The 18,140-nt window shown below is 41.4% G+C and overlaps 3 protein-coding genes across 9 annotated transcripts; 2 read left to right on the top strand and 1 right to left on the bottom strand.

The window, feature by feature from the left end:
- The first annotated feature begins 157 nt into the window (after positions 1–157).
- Ube4a (Ubiquitination factor E4A) lies at positions 158–5,441 on the top strand. Of its 3 annotated transcripts, none has more exons than XM_076430633.1 (14): positions 159–917; positions 1,215–1,616; positions 1,698–2,024; positions 2,105–2,295; positions 2,374–2,493; positions 2,563–2,763; positions 2,847–2,964; positions 3,041–3,217; positions 3,284–3,429; positions 3,523–3,672; positions 3,758–4,001; positions 4,081–4,243; positions 4,525–4,729; positions 4,825–5,441. In XM_076430633.1, the coding sequence occupies exons 1-14, from the start codon at positions 357–359 to the stop codon at positions 4,964–4,966; spliced, it is 3,147 nt and encodes a 1,048-aa protein (XP_076286748.1). In that variant the 5' UTR covers positions 159–356; the 3' UTR covers positions 4,967–5,441. The 3 variants fall into 3 exon arrangements, with proteins under 3 accessions (XP_076286751.1, XP_076286748.1, XP_076286750.1); XM_076430635.1 differs by having other exon boundaries at positions 160–917; positions 2,383–2,493; XM_076430636.1 differs by lacking the exons at positions 4,525–4,729; positions 4,825–5,441 and having other exon boundaries at positions 158–917; positions 3,758–4,012; positions 4,081–4,222.
- Aay (phosphoserine phosphatase) lies at positions 5,434–9,871 on the bottom strand. Of its 2 annotated transcripts, none has more exons than XM_076430654.1 (6): positions 9,718–9,871; positions 6,423–6,663; positions 6,136–6,270; positions 5,906–6,051; positions 5,671–5,832; positions 5,434–5,571 (listed from the first exon to the last, which is right to left on the bottom strand). In XM_076430654.1, the coding sequence occupies exons 2-6, from the start codon at positions 6,560–6,562 to the stop codon at positions 5,477–5,479; spliced, it is 678 nt and encodes a 225-aa protein (XP_076286769.1). In that variant the 5' UTR covers positions 6,563–6,663; positions 9,718–9,871; the 3' UTR covers positions 5,434–5,476. The 2 variants fall into 2 exon arrangements, with proteins under 2 accessions (XP_076286769.1, XP_076286770.1); XM_076430655.1 differs by lacking the exon at positions 9,718–9,871 and adding an exon at positions 6,760–7,059.
- LOC143212172 (putative G-protein coupled receptor Mth-like 3) lies at positions 7,968–17,967 on the top strand. 4 transcript variants are annotated; one of them, XM_076430640.1, is made up of 7 exons: positions 7,968–8,437; positions 8,988–9,064; positions 9,595–11,158; positions 12,998–13,076; positions 15,672–15,856; positions 16,365–16,530; positions 17,464–17,967. In XM_076430640.1, the coding sequence occupies exons 3-7, from the start codon at positions 10,327–10,329 to the stop codon at positions 17,876–17,878; spliced, it is 1,677 nt and encodes a 558-aa protein (XP_076286755.1). In that variant the 5' UTR covers positions 7,968–8,437; positions 8,988–9,064; positions 9,595–10,326; the 3' UTR covers positions 17,879–17,967. The 4 variants fall into 4 exon arrangements, with proteins under 4 accessions (XP_076286755.1, XP_076286754.1, XP_076286756.1 ...); XM_076430639.1 differs by having other exon boundaries at positions 7,968–9,064; XM_076430641.1 differs by having other exon boundaries at positions 8,988–11,158.
- Positions 17,968–18,140: the final 173 nt, after the last annotated feature.

Below are 18,140 nucleotides of genomic sequence, written 5' to 3' on the forward strand. Positions count from 1 at the left end.
CTTATTGTAATTGATGAAGAAAAGTTTTATTTTGCAGAAAGATCCGCAGTCTATTTATCAACATTGTTCTGTTTTCATATACATATGTATACATACCTACCTATCTGGACATATGTATTGTAGCTTGTATAGCGCTGCGTACATGTAGATAAGTATATGTAGGTGTAGGTTTCATATTGGCGCTGTGTGAGCGGAGCAGAACGCGACGTACAGGTGTAGGGCAGGGTGAATTGAATAGTCCGATGACATTCCGACGTTCATGTGAATATTTTTCGAGTGAAACGTTCAATCCTACCTACTTATTTTTAGATCAACTATACTTGTAACAGTGGCGATCGAGTTTTAACGGGTGAACAATGTGCGACAATATGAACAACAATCCATTCGTTGGATTGTTTTCGAGCATCAACGATGCCGTGTCATTCTCATCGCAAAATCAGACAATTATCAACGAAAATAACGGAGTCGATTATGTCACGAAACTTGAAAACATAAATGTACAGGATCGAACGAAACCCACGAATGTTCAAGGTCTGAACGGTTCGAAAATCGACAAAGAGGTTAAGTATCTCCTCGCGGACGTGTTCGCAATAACGTTACACGAGACAGGAGTCAATCAAAGATTGGTGTTTATCGACGTTGATTCCATCGAGCAAGCGGTTTTCGAACGATTGATGCTCTCCGATCCTGAATCGAAATTAGTGACCCTCCAAGATACTCAGCGAAACACTAGCACACCCGTTGTTCCTCATATACTAGAAAACCAAGCAATATGTTATTTATTTGAATGTTATTGCCGTTTGCAACGGTATCGGAATGAGAAAGAACTCGATGATATTGTCGAGAGAATGCAACAAGTTATTTTACAAAATGCTGGAGTAGCATTGCAAGAGCCAGATTTGTTTCAAGGACAAGAGGTACCAGTTATCATACACTATGCATAATCGGGTTACCCTCGGTTGGTCGACAACTCATTTCGCCGACACTGTTTTCATCGACGATTTGACCGATAGAAACTTTCGTCGACGCTATGTTTTTATCTGCACAGTCAAATCGTCGACAAATGTCTTCATCGACACAGTTTGGCCGACACTAACACGGTCAAATCGTCGATGAAAGCTGTGCTGGCGAAATGAGTTGTCGACCAACCGAGGGTAACCCAGCATAATCAGCCAGAGCGTAACCGCATAATCTAACTCCGTTACATTTTTTAGATTCACAGTCAGTTTCTTACATTGTGCACACTGGAAGGGAAGTCGACATGGTCTTTTCGAATTCTAACATCGTTCGTAGACGGGATCGTAAACAAGTTGCAAACGGAGAACAAGGAACAGGCGGCAGATATAATCGCCGCGTCTTTTAGTCCTATTCTCGATATAATCCACAAGGAAGTAGCACAGACTGTTCTCGGGTCTTTCTCTCAGTCCTGGTTTACAATATTAAATGTATTTTCTTCGATAGAACCCTTAGCTAAATTACTAATTCGTCATAGTACTCCGCAGAGTACTCAAGGTAGAGCTTACGCGGATACATTATTCGGTGCACTTTTTAGTTTAAGCTGTTTACCAAAATCAAAAGACGAACCGTTCTATTTGTTTGAAAAGTCGTTTCAACAGGCAAGTACCGAGCAAAAGTAACTGTAAATTTGAAGATTGAATCGAAATCAAACAAATAACCCGTTGTACTTTGCATTGTAGACAAGCAGCGCCATTGAACGCACCATTTGGACTGCTCTGGATGTGTTAAGCGAATCTTTGTGGAAAGTGTTTCATTCGTTATTGCTACTTTCACACGAAATTCGCCACCTGACCCTCGAATGGATAGGCAATTGTCTACGTTTAAATGCGAGCAGAGGCAAACTCTGGAACACGCAAAACGATGTAGATCTGACCTCCACATTGACCGTCTCCGATGGGTTTATGTTAAATTTAGGATGCGTATTGCTGCGTCTTTGTCAGCCGTTCTGCATACAAGAAAATCAAACAAAAGTGCCTAAGATAGATCCAACGTATTGCGCAGCAGAGGTCAGTTGATATTCACAGAATTAACAATTACGTTTCAAGTTTTAAACAGCATCTTATAAATTTCGATAATTTTTGTTTAGAGTAACGAAAACGAATCTTCAAACGATACTATACATTTAAAAGGATTATCCTCGGAAACTTGCTTAATACCAACGTCTGAAGATGGAGCCAGACCAGTCGCGAAAAAATTTAGTTTCACTACCGAATGTTTTTTTTTAACTCACAGAGCTTTAGATCTTGGATACAGAGTGGTATTGGATAAGCTCATAAGGTTTGTCATCCTCTTGAGATCGCTTTTATTACTTACTTATTAATTATTAATTACTTTTATCACTGTTCACGTTTTGAGACATTGTAGAACATATCAGGATCTGCTGCAAATCCAAAGAATCCACGGAGACGCACAGAATGGTGGCAGTTCTGAGGTACTTGAAATAATAACGCAGCGCATGGAGGAAGAGATGACGAAGTATGGGCTTTTGTGCATCTTATTTTAAGTAGAAAACATTGGAATTCTGAATAAGAATTTATGTTTTAGGTATTTATCGCTGAAAGCGAGTCTATTAACTCCAGAGATGTTGAAACTTTTAGCAAAATTTCACGCAACGACAGCGTTTTGGTTGGTACAAGTGTATGTAAGCAACGGGGAAGCTGGAGAAGGGGAAACATGCGATTACACTCCGAAAGAATATAAGGAGGTAACATTTCCATTACCAGAAGCCGTTCCAGATACTTTGAGGTGTGTCCGAATAAGTTACCCAGGACCTGGACTCGACTCATTTACTCTGCTGTAAAGATAATAATATATTACCGTGTGTTTAGATGCATTCCTGAATTCGTCGTGGAGAATACCATTAGATTTTTATGTTTTCTGTGCCGTTTGAATCCAAACATTTTCGAGCAACAAGGCCAGTTCTTTTTAACACCTATGCTAACAGAGGCAAGCTAGAAAATACGTGTATGATAAAATTAAATTGATGCAGTTCGGTACAATAATTAGACCCGTGTTACTTTAGATCATAGTACTAATGGAGTCTCAGCAACGATTATATAATCCTCATTTACGTGCGCGACTAGCGGAGGGTTTAGAGGCTCTTTTACCAACGAATGACGAAACCATCAACCCCTTGATGCGGAACTTTGGAACATTCTTTAGAGAACAATTATTTATTACACATCCTTATAGACAACATGTAGGTATTCATTTCTGATCGTTGACAATTTCTTCTTACTATAAAATCGTTTGCTTCGCAATTTAGATCGTCCCTAATTTACTAAAAGTATTCGTAAGTATCGAAATGACAGGACAGAGCGTGCAATTCGAGCAAAAGTTTAAATATCGACGACCAATGTACGTAGTTATGGAATATTTATGGACACTTACAGAACATCGTAATAGCTTTACGTAAGTAGACATATAAAACGGTGTCTGCGCATCGTTTTTACGAACGTGCATACTTTCATTCATTAACATTTGCATTGAACTTATGCTTTACAGTATTTTAGCCAAAGAAGCAGAAGCCAATATGGAAGCAGCTCAACCGCCGTTGTTTCTGCGTTTTATAAATCTTTTAATGAACGACGCGGTATTTCTGCTAGACGAAGCGCTTTCGAATATGGCCCAATTAAAACAATTGATCCAGGCAAGGTATACGATTTGATGTATGTTGCGCTCATACGTAATTTCTCAATTTCCTCGGTTTCTATAACGCGACATTAATCCGAATTTAAAGGGAGAGCGGAGAATGGAACAAGCTACCGCAACACGAACGCGAACAGCAAGCTCATAATTTGCACGGTCTTGGGATGACCGCTAAATTTGACAATATATTGGGCAAAAAGACGATAGAAACGTTAAATATGTTAACGACAGAGATCAAATCTATTTTTTGTCATCCGACTATGGTCGATCGTATTGCGTCGATGCTTAATTACTTACTGCTCCAATTGGTTGGACCGAATAAAAAGAATCTGAAGGTAGCAAGGAAGTATGATCGAGCATTAAACATGTATTGTAAAATCGAAAAATCGATCTAACAAATCGTTTTCTTCCTAGGTGAACGACCAGAAGGAATATGCGTTTGATCCAGCAAACTTGGTGCTGAATATATGCAAGATCTATGTAAATCTTAGTCCAGTTGAATCATTCCCGCTGGCTGTTTCCCAGGACGGTCGATCGTACAGTCCCGAACTTTTTCAATTGGCCGGCAATGTCCTGGGTAAATGAATATCGCTGATCAATGTATCAACCCTTTGCACTCGGAGCTATTTTAACTCGAAAGTTAAACATTTCTTTGTATGAATATGAAATTGATATAAATGTTTAGTAATTGATTAGGTACGAACACATTTAATAATGTAAACAATAGTTCGAATATTGGTACATCAATTTTTACTGGTGACTCTGAATCACCACTCAAGTGCTAAGGGTTAATAGCTAATTTTAGCAACAATTTCATGCATTGCGACTGCATTGAATTATGTATTGTCGATGTTTCAGTTCGGATCGGAGGTGGGGCTATATTAGGGTTTTTTAATCAGTTCGCCGAAGACGTAGAAGCAGCCGCGAGTCAAAAGAGAGAGGAAGACGAAATACTGGTTGACGCTCCCGATGAGTTTCTTGATCCTATCATGTCTACTTTGATGACGGACCCTGTCATTCTTCCGTCCTCCAAGATAACTATCGATCGCCAGACCATTGCGAGGTCAGTGCCTTTATTTTTGTTGTTAGCTTAGAAATGAATCGTTCAAACTATTACGCTGTCCGAATTTTGAACAATGCGTCATGGGTCTTATTCAGGCATCTGCTGAGCGATCAAACGGATCCGTTCAATCGATCTCCTCTCACAATGGATATGGTCAAATCGAATGTCACGCTTCAACATAGAGTGCAAGATTGGATAAAAAAGAAAAAACAAGAAAGAGTGAAAAGTTGTCAATGATTGCTGGGCAAGTGTAAGGGAAAATCGAAAGTTTCACAATTTTATGGAGAAAGGAAATATAATTAATATGTACACAATCGATCCATGAATTCTCGAACGATGACGGAGAAATGAAAACACAATCTAATGCGGGCCAAAGTGTGTTATATCTGTTTCGTTAAATTGATTTGTTTCATAGCACACGCAGGCACGTGATTTTGTATACCAGTGCTTCTGATTGATAAGTGTATAGAAATGTCAACGTCGTCTTACAATTAGAATAATTCTATAGTATTTTAACGTTGCGTTTCACGCGAGAAATCGTCTCCTGTAACATTTTATGTAAGGAAACGCAGAGGTATAACAACATTGTTACTACATATACGATACGTGTAAAGAAGATGCTATTTATAGCGTTTCTTTCTCGTTCGATCCATGTGGATGTTACAAACTGGAAGTAAATTGCAATAAAGAAATCATGGACTTTATCGACGTATGGGACGATTTTTTCCTATTGATAATAGTACATATTCAAGCATCTAAAGCGTTCAGAAGTTGATCGAAATTGGTAACAAACCACTCGGATCCTGAACGCACGCTTTCTCTGACCACAACTCCACCATATCCTATACAAAATGAAGAAACAATAGGAATAAGAAACGATTAAATAAAAATTTACATGGTATACGATCTCGACGAAAATTTACAGCTGTAACAGAACCTACCTATAAATAAATCTGCAACTGAAATAGTTTCTAAATCGGTTGCTCCGTCGCCGATGTGAACTACAGATTTGAATCCCCTCTTGTTTTTCAGATACTGAATTACTTTCGCTTTGCCACCATTTTCTACAGTCGGTTGATTCTCATCGAATCCAGCATATTCCCCTGTAAAAGGTGTGATTCAACACTAAAATATCATACTACAGCTAACTATGAACAAACATAAACGAATAATAACCAGTGAAATAGAATTTTAGTCTATTCGCAAACACGTTTTCTAACGGAATATCAAGCGCTACCGCAACTGGCGCGATTAAACAACGAAAGCCACCAGAAATTAGAAACACTTGTTTTTTATGCGCTCGAAGGGCTGTTACCAGAGCTCTGAAATTGTCAGGAATTTTAGAAGAATCGACTGACTGTAAACAGTGTTACATTTACATTTTATCGATTGAAATCGTTCCCTACTCGATGCCAGGCGAGAGTTTCGGTGGGTGCGATGATAGAAACTGCTTGACTTGAGTCAAACTGGGATTTATGATATTCAATCGGTCCGTCAATGATTGTCGAAACGTAGCTTGTCCCTGCATCGCTCGTCTCGTCCTAAAATTATTCAAATTCAATTTCTGACAAAACCGAACGATCCGATCTAATCCGATCCGATCGGGTTCGTACACGAGAAGTATGTAGATCTGGAAACGAAGAAATCTCCGGAAAGAAAATACGTTTTTATAAACGTAGACAATAAATCTTACATGGCAGCGACCTCTTCTCCTTTCCCGCAAAATTTTGCGAGTTCATCGATTCCTTCCTCTTGGATCAGAGTGGAATCAACGTCAAAGGTAATTGCGTCCGCCTGCTTCCATATTGATTTCAAGTTCTCCAAGTTTGCCATTTACTGAATTCACAGCAACAGGTTGCACGGAAATATCGATCTACTGAACCACGTCGAATAAAGCCCGACACAGGCCCGTACGTACAATACTCGTGGTAATTCTATGGAACGACAACGTTAAACTGAAACTTTTTGTCTTGCCATCTGTAGTTACAGTTACCGATACCAGGCACACCAATACACGATACCATACATACTATGTATACATATATATATACAGGAAATTGTCTATAATCTCTTCCGGCTGTCCCGAGATGCGTTACATCACCCAACCTCATGTTCGGAGATTGCTATGTATTCGTGTATACCTACATACGGTAACGTTTCAATATGTGTGAAAAAGATGTGTACGACATTCGTAAAAAATCGATCCCCACTACCTACGATGGCTCGATCTTCGATCTCGATCTCGATCGCCGAGGAGCGTAACATGATTCGGTTTGAGATCAAGGAATATTGTTTGCATACGATATATGTACAGTGACTCCCATAAGTATTCGTACGCCCTTTGAATCAGAATAACTTTTGTATAATTGTACCAATTTTTTATAATCAATTAGAGGCATTGTTTTACGAAGTGATATGCAAAAAAAATTTTCCAAAAATTACAATTGATAAGGTTACATGCTAAAATAAAAAAGACATTTTTTGAAATTTTTTTATTTGGACTCTTAATCAAAATTTGAAATATATGTTTTGTAGATCTATCTTCAAGCTAAAAATGGTGAAGATCGTAGTTTTTCACGACTTTTGATCAGTTTCTGCTTAAAATCTATAGAATAGTACATTTTTCGATGCGCGTCGTTTTCCCAGGGCTTCGGAGTCGGTAGACAAAATGATTAACTCCAACTCTGACTCCAACTCCTCTTTTTCTTTTACCTCTGACTCCGAATCCGATTTCGACTCCGAAGCCCTGGTTTTCCTGCGTCAACTGCTTTCGATGAAATTTTCAGCATGTGTATAACTAACATGTACAGGGTCACCCGTTTTTAAACGGCCAAACGTTAACCAGCTGTAGAGGATCCCAAATGGAACAACTTTTACCCCTATCACTTTTTTTGTTTCGGCCTTGATTTCCAGATAATTGCGAAAAACCATCATTTTTTGAGTTTACATAAAATTAAATATCTCAGGACTCCAATGATGAATCTTGATGGTTTTTCCTTTGTTTAGTTTAAAATAAGTAGGGGCATCTTTTTTATTGAATAAACTTTTTTGTATGACCTTCGGATCATGGTTTTTTTGGCGTGGAGCACACCGCCACTTTCCAACTTATTTCTTTCAGGCTCCACGGTGTGCCCCACGCCAAAAAACCATGATTCGAAGGTCATACAAAAAAGTTTATTCAATAAAAAAGATGCCCCTACTTATTTTAAACTAAACAAAGGAAAAACCATCAAGATTCATCATTGGAGTCCTGAGATATTTAATTTTATGTAAACTCAAAAAATGATGGTTTTTTGCAATTATCTGCAAATCAATCAATTCCTACTATACATATATTTGATTATTTGCAAGTTTACAGAGAACGAAGAGATTAGATATTTCGAACGTTGTTGCGTTACTCAATCGTTCGCACGAGTTATCGAAACGGAAAAAACGAGACTAAATATGACATGTGGAATGGAATGAAATGAAATTAAATGAAACGAAACGAAGTGAAATAACAAAATAATGGAATCAAGTGGAATAGGAGACACAAGAGATAAAAGATAGGGATATTAGAGTGGGAATTGGAATAGAGATGGAAACACAAATTTAATTTTATGAGAGATATACTAATCACGACCTTGCACCAAATGAAATTAAATGAAATGAAACGGAACGAAGTGAAATAGAATAATATGGAATCAAGTGGAATAGGAGACACAAGAGGTAAATAAAAGATAGGGATAGAGTGGGAATGGGAATAGAGATGGAAACACGAATTTCATTTTATGAGAGATATACTAATCACGATCTTGTACCGCGTATCAATAATGTATCGATTGTACAATATTTGTGGCAAAGTAATTTTAGGGCAGTTAAACGTGAAGTGTTCTTTCCAACACATTTCATTTTGTACTACCGTTACACGCAGAATTGATAACCCATAACTAATATCGCGAATCTTTATGAATATATTTTTCGCCCAGCATACTTAGTTCAAAGTTTACGTTTGTCAGACATATTACATACTGCCACAGTCAGCAACAAGTCTCGATTTCCCTGATAAAAAGTGATACGTTGACTTTCTGTACACACTCATAATCTCGAAAGTTTCAAAATTATTATGTACTTATACATATATGTACATTATATACATACATACTAAACTCGTCATTCCCGCTGCAGCAATGCTTTTCGATGGCGAGTTAATTCGTCTAATAAGACTGATTTCTGATTTTTCAACGATGGAAAAAAGGTGGAAGGTTTATTTTTACAGGATGGCGCAAAATATCTGTGGTTATCAGGAAGAACTTTCGGAAAGTCCTCTGAAGTATGTGACGATTTGAATTTCATGTGAGTAGCTCTCGCATGAATTTTGATAGTTATAAGAATACTCGTGAACAGAATGAAAAAAAATGATGGACTAAACCATGGATAATGCTTGTGGTCGGATCTAACCATAATGAGTATATTCTACAAACAATAATACACCTGGAGTCTTAACTTCTATACATATACAGTAGCGGACAAAAGTTTAAGACCGCTCTAAAGAAGACGATAACTTTTTTAATATTGTACTATACGATTTGAACTTTTTTTGGGAAGCTAGAGCAATTAGTTTACTAAAGGATGCGAGAAGAAATTTTTTCAAAAACTGCAATTGATCGGAATTGTTGAAAAAATACTAAAAGTTGAATTTTTAAATGCATAAAGATCCGCAGTCTAGTTATTCAAAAATTAAAAATTAAAAAATCGAAGATATCGATATCGAAGACTTCTCCTCAATTAAAATCATTAATGCAGACCATATTTATGTTGAATAAAGATCCGCGATCTACTAATAACAATACAATAATAATAATTTGGTTCATTAATTTTTTCAGACCATACTTTTCCGTTCGATTTGTTCGATTTGGCGTTCGCGTACAGCTGATAACAGAGAGTATATCTCTGCTGATAGTTGCTCGCCGTGGGAAAAAAATAGATATTCGCGAGTTTCAACTTACTGTTCGTTCTCCGAGAGTTTCTCGTGCAGCTCTCCGCAGTGCAAACTAACGAATTTGTCTCTCGAGAGTAACTCGCGATAGTTTTACTGTCAGATGGACACGTACAGTTATGGATTGCCTAAAAGAGGAAGTGCTGCGCTCTAGTTACCGATCGCAATGTTTGCTTGAACACGAGCTTCGGGAGTTCGGATCGATGAACGGTACACGAAACACGAGAAGACAACACGTGGGAAGAAGGGTGGTTGATCGGATGGAAATGGAAGCTACTTGGCGGCGATGTAATCGCCACCGGTTGCGGGTGGCGTTGCCGCGAGATTCGCGAGGAGGCGTCGCGTCGCTCCGCGCCGGGACCGTCGAGACGCGCGGCAACTCGGAACTGCGCGGGCGATCGGACAGTTCGGAGGGCAGTCGGTTCGAAGTTAGCTCGAGTCATTCGTTAGGGTTTTGACAGCGGATAGGGGCCGATATTTCATTCGCTCGACGAAGATAAACTAATTATTGGACCCGGGTCTGTCGCGACGCAGGATGAACAGCGACGAAACAAGAATAAGAGCCACCCCTAGAGTTTAGACTCTAGAAGAACGGTCGTCGACGAACAGTCCTGCCAGGATGCGAGCGTGTTTCGTGTTCGGTGGGATCTCGGTGATGATCGTCTGTTGGTTCGGTTACGGCTGCGGGTACAGGTTCGAGAAGTGGAGAACGGACGCGTTGTGCGAGCCGTTTCCTGGAATTGTTCTGGAGCAGAAGAAGGCGCGACTGTTCGAGAACGGAAGCTTGCTCCACGATCAATTACTGTATCCAGTGGATTCTTATCGGGTGCTCGGGAACGTGACAATCGGGTGCGTGTGCGATCTGCGGGCTTGCCTGAAGAAGTGTTGCGGTCGCGACGAGATGCTCGGTGCCGGTGATCGGCCGAATTGTACCGGATTGCCGGCCAGCTCGCAACGGCCTGATCTTATCCTCCAACGGGCCCACCTGGTCCCCGAGCTTTGGGGAATCGGGGAAGGCGGTGTCGACGCCGGAAACCTGTTCAGAATAGTCGAAGATACCATGGACTACTCCGACAGTATCAGCAAGTACATACTTGAGCCGGACCAGTACGAGGAAGACGCGTTCGTCCTCGATCGGAACGGCATGCTGCGAACTAACTCCAACAGTTTTCCGGCCCGGAGTTACTGCCTCGACTGGAAAGAGTCCATCAAAATAATCGCCGTGGTCGTCTACTCGGACAACGCTCCTCCGGAATTGCACAATATCGGCATTATGGTCTCCATCCCGTTCTTTCTCGCGACCTTTCTGGTTTACGCGATCATTCCGGAGCTGAGAAGTCTCTACGGCAAGACCCTTATGTGCTACGTCGCCTGTCTCATCCTCGCTTACACTTTCCTCGTGCTGGTCAATCTGTTGTCGAGCCTCCCGTTCGCCCTCTGCTACGCCGTAGGTAAGCCTCCAATTCTTTCCCTTCTCTCTCTCTCCTGTTTCTTTTTTCTCTCTCCTCTGTCGGTGGTTCCGGCACGAAGACGAAACGAATAAGAAGACCGAAATGCCTGTTCGATAGCTTATATCGGAAAACGAGATTTATATTTACGAACGTTTTTGCGATTGAAACGTTTCGGAACGGTGTCGTAATATTAGTTTATAGACCTGTTATTCACCGCTGTTTAGAAGGGGTGTTTTAGACCTCCTTATCCGGTTATTTCTTTTCGAACTGCGCGCTCGGCACCAGACGCGATACAAATTAGAGGTCAGAGATACCGGTATCCTGACACGAAGCTGCGAACGTTCGCCGCCGTTTTCACGCGACGGCAACCGGGGACTTGCGTCTTTCATTAAAACGAATCCCAAGAAAGTGAACTCGGGTGCTTGCCCAAAATTATAACGATTCCTTCGGATTGCGTGAGGTACGATAGGAGAATCGTCGCTGATGCCCAAGCAGCGGGTTAAACTATAAGTAAACGAATAGGTGAGAGAACGTGAGAAGTCAAACGAGGAACGAGAAGCAGCGAAAAGGTAAAACGAAAGTGTAAGAGAACAAACAGAAAATATACCTTGCAGTTCGTCCATTGTGAAATGGGGCGCGTGTCGTAACTAGGTCGCAGAAGGGCGGCGAAAAGACACACCCGTCATTACGAGAAAGATTAGTTGTTAACTCGGTTGGTCGTTTCCGCGTAGCGCGATAATGCGTGCGGTCTGGTCGACGAATTCGCAAGACCGGCGATAAACAGTCAGTTCGTGAGTACGCACCTATCAAGATGTTGACTCGCGTCCATCCTGGTAGAAGAACGGTGTTCGCGATGTGGTCGGTATCGGTGGTATTGATTCTATTGGTTCACGCTGTAAGCCTCGAGTGTTCATCGGCGAGCAATTTCATGGGGAACCAGAGTTATGGGAGTTCCGGTACTTACAGGACCAACTCGATCAAGGTTCCCAAGGTTCCCAAGGTTCCTCTCTGTTGCCCGCTCGAACATCTTATAGTGAACAGTAGTTGCGAACCTGTCGGGATGAACGATACCGGCGTCACTGTTCAGTTTCCAGATCTTTATAGTTCCGAGGGCGCGTTCGAGATGCTGGACAACTCGACGAATGTCGACACGTTCCGTTTCGTCAACAAAACTCCTTGCCCCAATGGCGGTCAACGATACCCGTTAGAGTACTCCGAGTTCAAGCTTCTCGACAACGGCACGATCTACATGATTTTCGACAAGGAATTCCGAAACCGATCCCAGTACTGCCTCGGTCGCCTCAAACATGCCCACGACCGCTACGACATTATAGCCTGCTTCGAGGAGGAAGTCCTAGAAAAAAGGAACCTGTTGGAAGGGACCCTTCCCGTTGGAATGATCTTGTCCATTCCGTTTCTTTTCCTCACATTTCTCGTCTACACCGTGATACCCGAGCTGAAGAACATGCACGGACGCACGCTTCGCGGATACGTCGGCTCCCTGTTGGTCTCCTACTTAGGCTTCGGGATCCTGAACGTAACGACGCAAGATCAGATCTCAGACACTCTCTGCATCGTTTTCGGTACACTCTATTTCGATGTTTCACTCGTATTGGACACGTTCACCGGCGATGCTGATTATAAAATGAAACAAAAATTCGGATAAACAGTTCCATCATCCAAATATGGCTGACAGGAATATGAATCATGCGCTCAAGTGCGCATCAGTCTTTCCTCTCGTTATTATTATGTGTTTACCGTTTACCCTTTTACTATTTATTATATTATATTTGCACCACCGTGTACGCTACAATTCTGACGCGATTCTGTTTCTTTCAGCTTTCGTCATCAACTTCTCGTTCCTGGCCAGCTTTTTCTGGTTGAACGTGATGTGCTTCGATATTTGGTGGACGTTCGGGTAAGTCGAACGTTCTGCGCGTCCGCTGACGAAATGTTTCTCTTGATTTATCGGGGTAGTTTCGCAACGCAACGTCACCAGCCTAATCGAGAGTAAAGAATATATATATATATGTATATGTACATATGCATACGTACAAACGCTACCCTTTACTCTCCCGATCGAACAAGAGAAACTCGATAGTTGATAAACACCGAAGAAAATTGATTGCTATAGAACGCAAATTAATATCCGGTTCGTGACGGCACGTGTACACACTGCAAACATTCTTAAATTAATTTCGATCGGTCCATGGAGCTCTCGGCGAGCGTTTTATCGCCTAAACGGGACGCTGACGGCAATAGCTCTCGACTCGGCTCGAATCGCGTCTTTAATTCGTTCCGATTAATTGATAGAGGCAAAGATCAATAGAATTTATAGACAAACGGGTGGCCCGCCTGCCGCGTTTAATCTGCAGGGTTACAAGAAATAACGGAGTTAATCATTTCTTATTATAATGCTGTCAAATTGACGAATTTTGAAAAACCAAATACTAACAAGCATAACGTGGACCTTTAGTATTCATATATTAAGAAGTTTCGAAATGGCCACCCTTTGCGCCGATACAGAGTAGGGCTGTAACTTTCCTTCGAAGGTCGAAGATTTCGAAGCTTCGAAGCTTCGATTTCAGAAACTTCGAAGTTCCGAAGTTTCGAAGTTTCAAAGCTTCGAAATCTTCGATCTTCGAAGGAAAGTTATGTACAGTCCTACTGAATACGTGAGTTTTGTCAAGCGCCAAGTCTGTCTTGCCTTTCTTTTCATTTAGTCCGCGATATCTCGGAAACTATGCGAGATAGCGAAAAACTGAATCGAATCAATCCTGTGGCACATTTTGTCAGCTTTAATTTTGTATGCAATGGTCTTATCGCTAGGACGCATAGTTTCCGAGATATAAGCGGAAAACCGAAAAAGGGATCTTCTACGTGCCCCTGCACCCCGCTCACCTCCTAGGAGTGGGGACTTTTAGTATGTTTACCTCCTAACTAGTCTAAACAAAGTCCCAAAGTTGAAAATTGTGTTCCTTCCATTTCCCTCTACGACTTTTCGTTGACTGGACTAATGACGCGGGATCCCGCATCGCGGGATTGCAATCCCTAGTGGCCACTTCGAAACTTCTTAAATATATGAGTACTAAAGATCTATGTTATGGTTGCTATCATTTGGTTTTTCAAAATTCGTCGATTTGACTCCGTTATTTCTTGTTACCCTGTAGATTATCCAGTCGTACTCGTCCACGTTTCTGGCGGTACGGGTATCTTTGTCTGTCCGGTGATTATCGCATTATCGGCAGCGTTAAAGGAAAAATCGCTTTCTTAGATAGCATAGCCGCTGTCCCTTCTTCCGGGAAAGCTGTATCGAGAATCTAAGTAAAAATGTTTCTCCGTCGATTCGCGGATTTCGATCGAGCGTGCCTCGTCTATTTCTACGCGCACAGGTTCGTAAATGAAAACGGCCTCGCGTTCTCAATTAACCGCGACTCCGTCTCGCCATCTCGAGGTGGTGTTCTCATAAAACTTTTCGATCTACTTATGTATCTATAGAACGCCAGGTGTACAGCAAACAAATCATGACGTTATAGTCCAAACAAATCTCGAATGCCGAGAAACGGTCTTTTCTTCGACGCTGACGCCAACGCGGATGCTGCGCCGCGACGCCCCGCCTCGCGAGGCTAGTCGTACCGTGTACCGATTCAAGATGGTACCGTCGAATTCCTCTCGAAAAAGAAGCATCGCATTTCTCATCGCGTAATTACTCAACACAGCCGAACGTTCTCTTTTTCCCAGTCCGAAGGAGAAATCAAGCGTTACGCGGGAAGTAGTTGGACGATATTTTTAAGCGCGAAGAACGTGATCGGAACCCGAAAACAGCCTGCGTGTTTGCGCTTTTCGATATACATATGTATACGTAGTATCGTGCTCGCAAACATAATTGTTAACACGATATATTATCTCCTCGCTCATAACTAGGGTGTCCGCCAAGCCCTTTTTTTTTCATTTTCGAATGCATTTTCTGGATCGGTGACAGACGACAAACGATGTGGACGACACGAAGCAAGGACATGGGCGTGATCGCGTTGACACTCGCACGCACGTCTCTGGTCCACCCTTCTTCTCGTAATATATACATACGCCTACACGTATACCCATATTTTATACGTATACGTGTACACATATGTACCATATGCCATATAATATGTGCTATACAACCCGTGGGGCCACGAATGTTTGCTCGTCGCGTGACAATCATGCTTTCATTTATCTATACTATTTTCGGTTATTCGTCGGTTCGATTGGATCGCGCCCGTCGGGACCAACGACGACGGAAAGCAAATACATAGTGTTCTTTATCGGCGTGCGAACGTTCAATCTGCTTTTTACTAGTGCTTACTTATACTCGGAGAAACCACGATGCGTCACGTAAAACCACAACCGTTTCTACGTGTATATCCGTTTCGCGTTTGTGCTCGCGTTCCATTGAATCGAACCCAATCGAATCGGTTCGAGACAAACCGATTATTACTACAAAATTTTCGAACGCGATGATTTTTTTTTTTAGAGGTTTCCGGTCGCTTCAAGGCAGCGTGAAGCAGAGGGAACAAAAGAAATTTATTATATACTCGATCTACGCTTGGGGGTGCGCGTCCATCCTCACAGTCGTTTGTGCCATCATGGAATTTGTCCCTGGCGTTCCCGATAGTTTCATACGACCCCAATTTGGACTTTCAAGCTGTTGGTTCGAGTGTAAGTTATCGCTGCCGGTCTATATGGTAAAATAGTATTTTAAATAGTAAATAACCAGGGCCGGCCTCTTCTCTATAGAGGGGCCTGGGTGCAAGAAACCATTTGAGGCCCCATATTTTTTGTAAAGAAAACAAAAGTTTACAAACACGAACACATGCAGGGCGAGTCCGAAGAAACAGAACACCTAAATATCTCCGTTATTTTTCGTTGTACGAAAAAACTTCTTAGGACAAAGTTACACTGTTTGAAGGGCCACATGTAACGGTGTAAGGGAAAACATTTTCAAGGTAATTTTTTTTACAAGATTTCAAGGTCATTGATACTTTTTTAAATGAAATGAGGTATTTTTTAATACATCAATCGATGCAGCTGGACATTCGTTATAAAAAAGTACAAACCCATGTATGTCGAAAAGTTAGTAGTTCAGGAGATATTTCAATTTAAATAACTCTAAAACACCATTACTGCCTCGAACCGAGTAATCTTACGTTATAACGATCTTTTCTAGCGGACGATGCGAAAGCTGTATACTTTTACGGTCCCATGGGTATCACGGTGCTGTGCAACATATGCCTGTTCATCTCCACGGCGATGAAGATCGCGCAGCATAAAAAGGCCACGGCGAATCATTTGAAAGGGGTCGATAGTAGGCGCCACGACGACAACAAACAATGGTTCGTCTCCTTTCGGAATCACTTTCCCGTTTTAATATCGCGGATCAAGGAGAAACATTCAACAGATACAAAGAGACACGAATCTGTGCACTGCACTTATCGTTTGCCTCATTCACCATGGAAATATTATTTTTAGATGTCCTCATAGATTGAGAGTAAAACGAACATTTTCCCAGGCTTCGATTTGTTTTCATAATGACGAGTTCCTCCGATACAGTAAACACATATGTATTCATCCGGTCTCGATCGCGCAACGGCGCAACGTTCCTTCTTGATTCTTCTTTATATCTGCCGCTCGTATGCCAAATCGGTATACATACATTCTAGTCCAGTCAACGAAAAGTTGTAGAGGGAAAGGGAAGGAACACAATTTTTAACTTTGGGTCTTTGTTTGGACTAGAAGGTGAACGGGATGCAGGGGGGCACTTAGAAGGTCCCCTTTTTCGGTTTTCCGCATATATCTCGGAAACTATGCGTCCTAGCGATAAGAACATTCCATACAAAATTAAAGCTGACAAAATGTGCCACAAGATTGATTTAATTTAGTTTTTCGCTAGGACACATAGTTTCCGAGATATAAGCGGAAAACCGGAAAGGGTGACTTCTACGTTCCCCCTTGTAGCCCGCTCACCTCCTAAGAGTAGGGACTTTTAGTATGTTTATTTCCTAACTAGTCCAAACAAAGTCCCAAAGTTAAAAATTGTGTTCCTTCCATTTCCCTCTACGCCCCTCTTATGAGCATTCATTGACTGGACTATTCATTTTTCAAAGTTTTTTTAATCTCTTGTGCTACACGATTTATTTTATTATTTTAATTCAATTAAGACATAGTTTTTACAAATGGAGAACACGTTCAGTGTAAAACAACTCGAAAAATGTTTGCACAACTATACGCACATACTTGTAGGTAAGATTGTGATGCACATTTCGCAGGTTCAATCTATATCTGAAGCTATTCATCGTGATGGGCATCAACTGGGCGATGGAAATCATATCGTGGCTGTGCGACGATTCGCCGAAGTACATTTGGATCATCTCCGATCTGACAAACGCTTTGCAAGGTGTAATAATCTTTCTAATCTTCGTATGGAAGGAGAAAATCAGGCGACTGCTCCTGAAGAGATTTCGCTGCCATAGCCACAACGTTCTCTCGAGTAATTCGTCACGCAGCGCTTATCACAGTTCGGCATCTCGAACCTGCACCACCAATTCGACGGCTTCGACGCAGATGTTGCCATTGTCCGCAACTAAGAGTACACCCGCATCCACGTTGTTTCAGGAACCGTACAAACCTTATTCATCGAACGACAGAACAAAATTGCCCAACGATAACAACGATTACCCTTAACCCTTTGCAAAAATATTCTATCTAGTCGTTGAACTGCACATGTTCGTACAAGATTATACACATTATCTCTTTCTTTTCACGACACAAAAGCTGGAATCGATGTCGAGTCGGTCTCGGCGATTAAATGGTTCGTAGAGTAGAAATGAAATAGAAACTTTATTAGTTCTTGTTAAAGCTTTAGTGTCAATGTTTTACACATTTCCATACTAGCGCCAATGTACAGCATGAAATGTACAGTCTTGTATAGCTGTAACTGTAATTA

This window comes from Lasioglossum baleicum, chromosome 9 (assembly GCF_051020765.1).
Source record: "Lasioglossum baleicum chromosome 9, iyLasBale1, whole genome shotgun sequence".
NCBI classification, from domain to species: Eukaryota; Metazoa; Arthropoda; class Insecta; order Hymenoptera; family Halictidae; genus Lasioglossum; species Lasioglossum baleicum.